Source organism: Arachis ipaensis, chromosome B01 (assembly GCF_000816755.2).
Source record: "Arachis ipaensis cultivar K30076 chromosome B01, Araip1.1, whole genome shotgun sequence".
Classification (NCBI taxonomy): domain Eukaryota; kingdom Viridiplantae; phylum Streptophyta; class Magnoliopsida; order Fabales; family Fabaceae; genus Arachis; species Arachis ipaensis.
This window is the reverse complement of record NC_029785.2, coordinates 9639605-9644929: the sequence shown is the minus strand read 5'-3', so window position 1 is coordinate 9644929 and position 5325 is coordinate 9639605. Positions and strand designations below refer to the sequence as shown.

Here is a 5325-nt window from a genome sequence, read left to right as displayed (position 1 = left end):
TAAAAAAAACCTAGTAAGCTAACAATGTGCATTTGTCAAATCCGCTCCAATGTTTGAATCTCTGCAATGCATAAATCTGTTTCTCCACTGACATTTGTGCCCTTTCGCAATGCATGAACATAGATAGATAGATTAAGACATAACAATCTCTCAAAATTTTAAAAAATCTTAAATCAGCCTCTTCGTATAAACGAACAATCTGATATAGAGATTAATTTGTCTAACAAAATAAAAATTTGGATGCCAGTTCAGTAATTAAAATTTGTGAAAGACTAAAGTGTCTAATTGAAAATTTCTTAGAGACCCACTTGGAGTACTACTCAACTTTCTTTTATGAACTTTAGTTCTATTAAGAGCTATATCCCTCACATTGCCTCTTAAAGCAGCCACACCCCGGCACTGCTGGGATGTGCACTGTAGTGAGAGGTTTGTGTAATACATGACCAAAAGGGATAAAATCTGATAATACAAGGCCTCATAGGTTTTTTAATATTATACAATGTGTCTAATTTATACTAGAGTTTTAGAATTTTTCTCTATTAAAGATAAATGACATAGAAAGCTACCTTTTAATATGTTCAAATGATTTCCATATTGCTAGAAATCCAAGTTTGCTGTCAATTTCAGCGATTGTTGATTCTTCTATTGTTGAACTCAAATTTCATTTCCCATATTCAAGTCTAACAAAGAAATGGCAACTTGCAACTAGCCAAAAACTGAACCAAATTTCATAAAGTTCTTGCAACCTATAATCTAACCTCAATGGCAACAAAAGCTGTGTCAGACATTATTGATCTGAAATGCATATCCAGCTTCAGCAAAATATGACTTCACTAGTTCAAGAGATCTGAAGCGGTGGGAAATTTTATTCTTCTCCTCCTTGGGCATCTCTGCATACCTAGAAGGGATAAATTTTAATAGATTAGCATTTTGTAACAAAGAAGCATGACAAAAAAAGGAGAATTTGAACACAGTTAGTGGTTATCTTTTGCATATCTCATTCGAGTTTAGGGTCTCTTCCTTACCTGTCATCCCTCTTCCCCAATACCCTCAGGGAGCGTGTGGTTAGAACAATGTTTTTACATTTCTGGGAATTTAGAACAATGTTTTTACAATGTAAGATTCCTAGAAATTTGAAAACTTTTCACAAACCACACACTTCCTCAGAGAAATTTCTAGCTCTATTACTTTTGTTATAAAAAAGAATTAAAAACAAGAGAATAGTTCGAATTACGTTTGCTCATAGCCATCGGGTTGAAAAATTGGATCCCATCCAAAATCAGTGGGTCCTCTTGGAAGAACAATCTTCCCCTGTCATGACAGCAAAACACGAGTTAGCAAAACATCAAGTGACGCATGGGAACTCCGTAACTGAATTTATTCGCTTTTGCAACTTCAAAAAATAATAAGATTCGTGTTTGTTTACTAACATGACAGCCAATTCAAAGAAAATGTGTATAATATATGGTAGACAGAAACAGCATATGGGATTTCAGAGCGATACCGGAGTTTTTCCAGCAAATGTGATAGGTTCGCTATTCGGGCCAATCGCAAAGGAAAATACACATAAGGCATAAGCTGATTTATCATCATATGCCCTCAACAAATTGTTGAGACCTGGAAAATAAGTTGAAAATGAGTAGATCAGATTCTGAGATATCCTGAAGAAAGGCACTCAAAGAAGTGAAAGTTAATTCAGAACAAGACAGCTTAGGGACAACCTTCGTGACCAATCTTCTGCAAAAACCATTTGCTGCATGATTTATCAAACTCATTAGACTATGACAAAAGATTGCATATAACCTCAGGTAGATCCACGCATGAATACAACAACAACAACAACAACAAAGCCTTATGCCCCTAGGTGGGGTCGTCGTAGATCCACATATGAATAATATATATTAATATAATCCAACTTCTTAGTGATAAAAAAACTAGTTTCTGTATTGACTAAGTCTAAGACTTAAGTCGTTCAGCTAGCTATACATTCAATGGTTGTTATAAGTTAAAATTCACATTTCTAACATTTTTCCCTGTTCGATTATACATCTTAACCCTCCCAAAAACTCTTTAGTGATTTTTGAGAAGTAGAATATTTAGCCTCTTAAGAAGTATTTAAAACGCTAAAAAGAAGTGGCTGTCGCCACATATTCAAACACAAAAGAACTCATTCGCAAATTAAGTTTAGTTCTTTACACACAAGCGCTTAAATTCTTTTTACCCAAATAGGCCCTAAACGATTATTGGCTAGTATATTCAATTCAAATAGGTCCTAGAAGGTAAACTTTTATTGAATTAAAATCAAAGAATGTTGGACTGCAGAATTCTAATCATGCGCACAGACAGTCACAATGGATGGGAGAAACTGGGATGAATATGATTAGAAATGTCAAAATTGTGGAAAGGATTGGATTAGCTATGCATTCCCTAGGTGGAGTCTAAAACTGACATATTGGACACTGTTAAGAATGATCAAGGATAGAATAAGATCATGAATTTATAATACAGTTTCAAGCCCAAGTCCAAACTAAAATCCATGTAACAAGCCCGAGTTAGTAGGAAGATGGGTTTGTCGTTGCAGTGAAAATGCATTTCTACACACATGGTGAATAATAAAGCATAGCACTCTTGATTCAACCCTTGTTCAAAAGTATTCAGTAACTCCACTGGAACAAGTCTATCCAAAAACATATGCGAAAGATCACTTATCATCGGAAGGAAGAAGACGGCGTGGAATTTGGCTGATTTAGAAAAAGGGAAGAGGAGGAAATCAAATTTCAGAAAGTCAAGTGGAGGTGGGAAACAAAAGATAATCATTGTGCTATCGTACAATTGGAACACTGCAAATAAGGCTGCGTCAAGTAGAAGTTCCAACTTTAATGTACACAATAGATCCACTTTGAGTATGTACTTAAAATAAATTCATCAACATTGAGCCTAGACCCCTTAAGAAATATAATTAACCTTAAGACCGCTTGTACAACTTCTCGGCTCCGCAGATAGAAAGAGCTAATTTCAGGACTGAAATAAAAACTGACAAGATAAAACATTTTCTTAACCATTTGGATGATGTATACGGTCATAATACTACCAGAACAAATGAATCATATGCAAATGGTGAATCAAACAGAACTTGGTAGCATATAGTGATTTCCCTTACCAAGACAAAGAACCAGCAGTCTAGTACTACCATCACAGAGTTATAATCAAGAAATAATAGTGGGTTTAAATTTTGATATGAACAATCTGACACAGTGGCACAGTGCTCATTTCAGCAGCTATCCTTACATAGAGGAGAACCCATTCCTAAATGTTACAAATTGACCCCTTGCTTTCATTCGTCAATCTACCATAGTATTTTCAACCAATTTTGACAAATCGTCCTTTTTCCTTATTCATTTATTTTCACAGTATCAAGGTATTGGTCTCATAGAACAAATATAAAAATTAACAACACTTTTTACGAACCCAAAAGGAGAGTACCTTAAGATGATGATAAAATGTGAAATAGAACTTACATGTAAGGCCCTGTAAAAAATTAAAACATTCAAACAAAATCAGTATCAGGTTGAATACTCCCAACTTAGAATCATGTAAAACAAGAAAATTATTCCAACCTGGAAGACCTTTCAAGGCATTGAAACAAAGGCAAGTGTCTTCAACCAACACAGGTCCATTAACCTTTACATAAATTAGAAAACCAAACCATCAGAAAGGTTAAAAAATTGAGGTAAAAAAGAAAATCCACCCTAAAATCACACACATAATGGAATCAGTGAAAACCAGATTGTGAGTGGATACCTGAACAGCAGCCAAACGAGCCTTCTCTTTGGAGATATCTTCAGGTTCTCCTTGCAACTCTGGCACTGCAAAAACAAAACAAAACCCTTGTAAGAATAAAAACATAAAACAAACAGAAGAAAGGGATAAATTAAACGAAATTAGAGGGAAGAGTGAAGTGTTACAATCAAGTTTGAGGGACTGAAATGGAATTGACTGGCCCAAGATGGCACGAACTTCATCAAGCTTTTTGGCATTGCCGGTCACAAAAGTAACAGGACGTGAAAGTACCAATCCAGAAGCCATTTCGCGAAACCAAATCTTCTTCCAGATTTGATTTTGTTTCTGGTGTTAGAAGGTAGAAAGCGAACCACACACCAGCAGAGTAGAGTGGAATACTTGACTCCTTCGGAATTGGGAGTGGCTATGGTGGTGCCTGCAAGCAATGCTTTGCATCAAATCAAAGAGAAGTGGCAAACCGCACTCAAACTAGGGGTTTTTCTTTTTTTTCTTTTTCTTTTTTTAAAATTATCATTTGAATTTTTTAAGTGTATATTTAAATTGGTCCCTAATGAATTCTTTAAGAATTACTCATGTTAGCTATTTTGATCTCTTAAACTGAAAATAAATTAATTTTCTTTACGAAAAAATCAACTTGGTCTTAGAAATTGTTGAAATAAGGATGAAATGGATGACTATGAGCGGATCATCTTTTTCATACTGAATAGCTATATTACCAAAGTCCTTACATTTAAAATGAAATCGTACTCACCGGAGCTATGTTCCGGCAAGCTCTTGGACACGCTTGTCAAAATTTTAAATCATTCATGTACCTTTTTGTCAATACCAATAGTTGGGTACTAAAATGTCAGCGTTTGAATCTTTCGGGTACCGAATTGGTCATTACCTCAATGAAAAATAGTAGTTTTCTTGCATGTATAAATAGACAATCTCAATGCATGATATATACACAACAATAAAAATATTTTTCACTCTCTCTTTCTTATACCATTCTCCTTCTCTTATATTCTTTATTATAATATTAATATATTAATTATATTGTTATAATAATTGTGGTGAATAGTAATCCTAGAGTTATCTAATTATATTTTTATATTTTATATTTGTTATCTCTTCCTTATTTATTTATTTAGTTATTTTACAACACGAAGCTCTAACAAAATTTTAGGAAGACTCCAGGTAACAAATTTTTATGATGTCGAAACTCTCTCATCTTAAATTCAATGCTCTTGATATATCTGGAAACAATTATTTATCATGGATACTAGATGTTGAAATCCATCTTGATTTAATGGATCTTGGAAATACCATTAAGGATGAAAATAATACATCCCAAAAGGATATAGCCAAAGCCATAATTTTTCTTCGTCGTCATCTTGACGTATGATTGAAAAATGAATATCCCCCATTAAAAGATCTTGCAGATCTGTGGAAAGACTTTAAAGAAATGTACAATCATGTGATACTTCTTCAAGCCCGATATGTTAGAGAAAACTTTCTCGACCTTCCATGTCTCGAATGTGC

General features: G+C 34.2%; 1 protein-coding gene across 1 annotated transcript; it reads right to left on the bottom strand.

Annotated features, from left to right (window-relative positions):
• On the bottom strand, nt 461-4327 carry LOC107622878 (inosine triphosphate pyrophosphatase). The gene is made up of 8 exons (XM_016324978.2): nt 3966-4327; nt 3802-3866; nt 3618-3681; nt 3519-3528; nt 1722-1753; nt 1505-1617; nt 1235-1311; nt 461-898 (listed from the first exon to the last, which is right to left on the bottom strand). The coding sequence occupies exons 1-8, from the start codon at nt 4084-4086 to the stop codon at nt 781-783; spliced, it is 600 nt and encodes a 199-aa protein (XP_016180464.1). The 5' UTR covers nt 4087-4327; the 3' UTR covers nt 461-780.

Bases quoted from the DNA above. Each gene is read 5' to 3' on its own strand.
- LOC107622878 (XM_016324978.2), bottom strand. From the start codon at position 4,086: ATGGCTTCTGGATTGGTACTTTCACGTCCTGTTACTTTTGTGACCGGC. The intron at 3,867-3,965 runs GTAACACTTCAC...TTGTTTTTGCAG, and splicing joins TCAGTCCCTCAAACTTGATT to TGCCAGAGTTGCAAGGAGAA. The intron at 3,682-3,801 runs GTATCCACTCAC...ATTTATGTAAAG, and splicing joins CTCGTTTGGCTGCTGTTCAG to GTTAATGGACCTGTGTTGGT.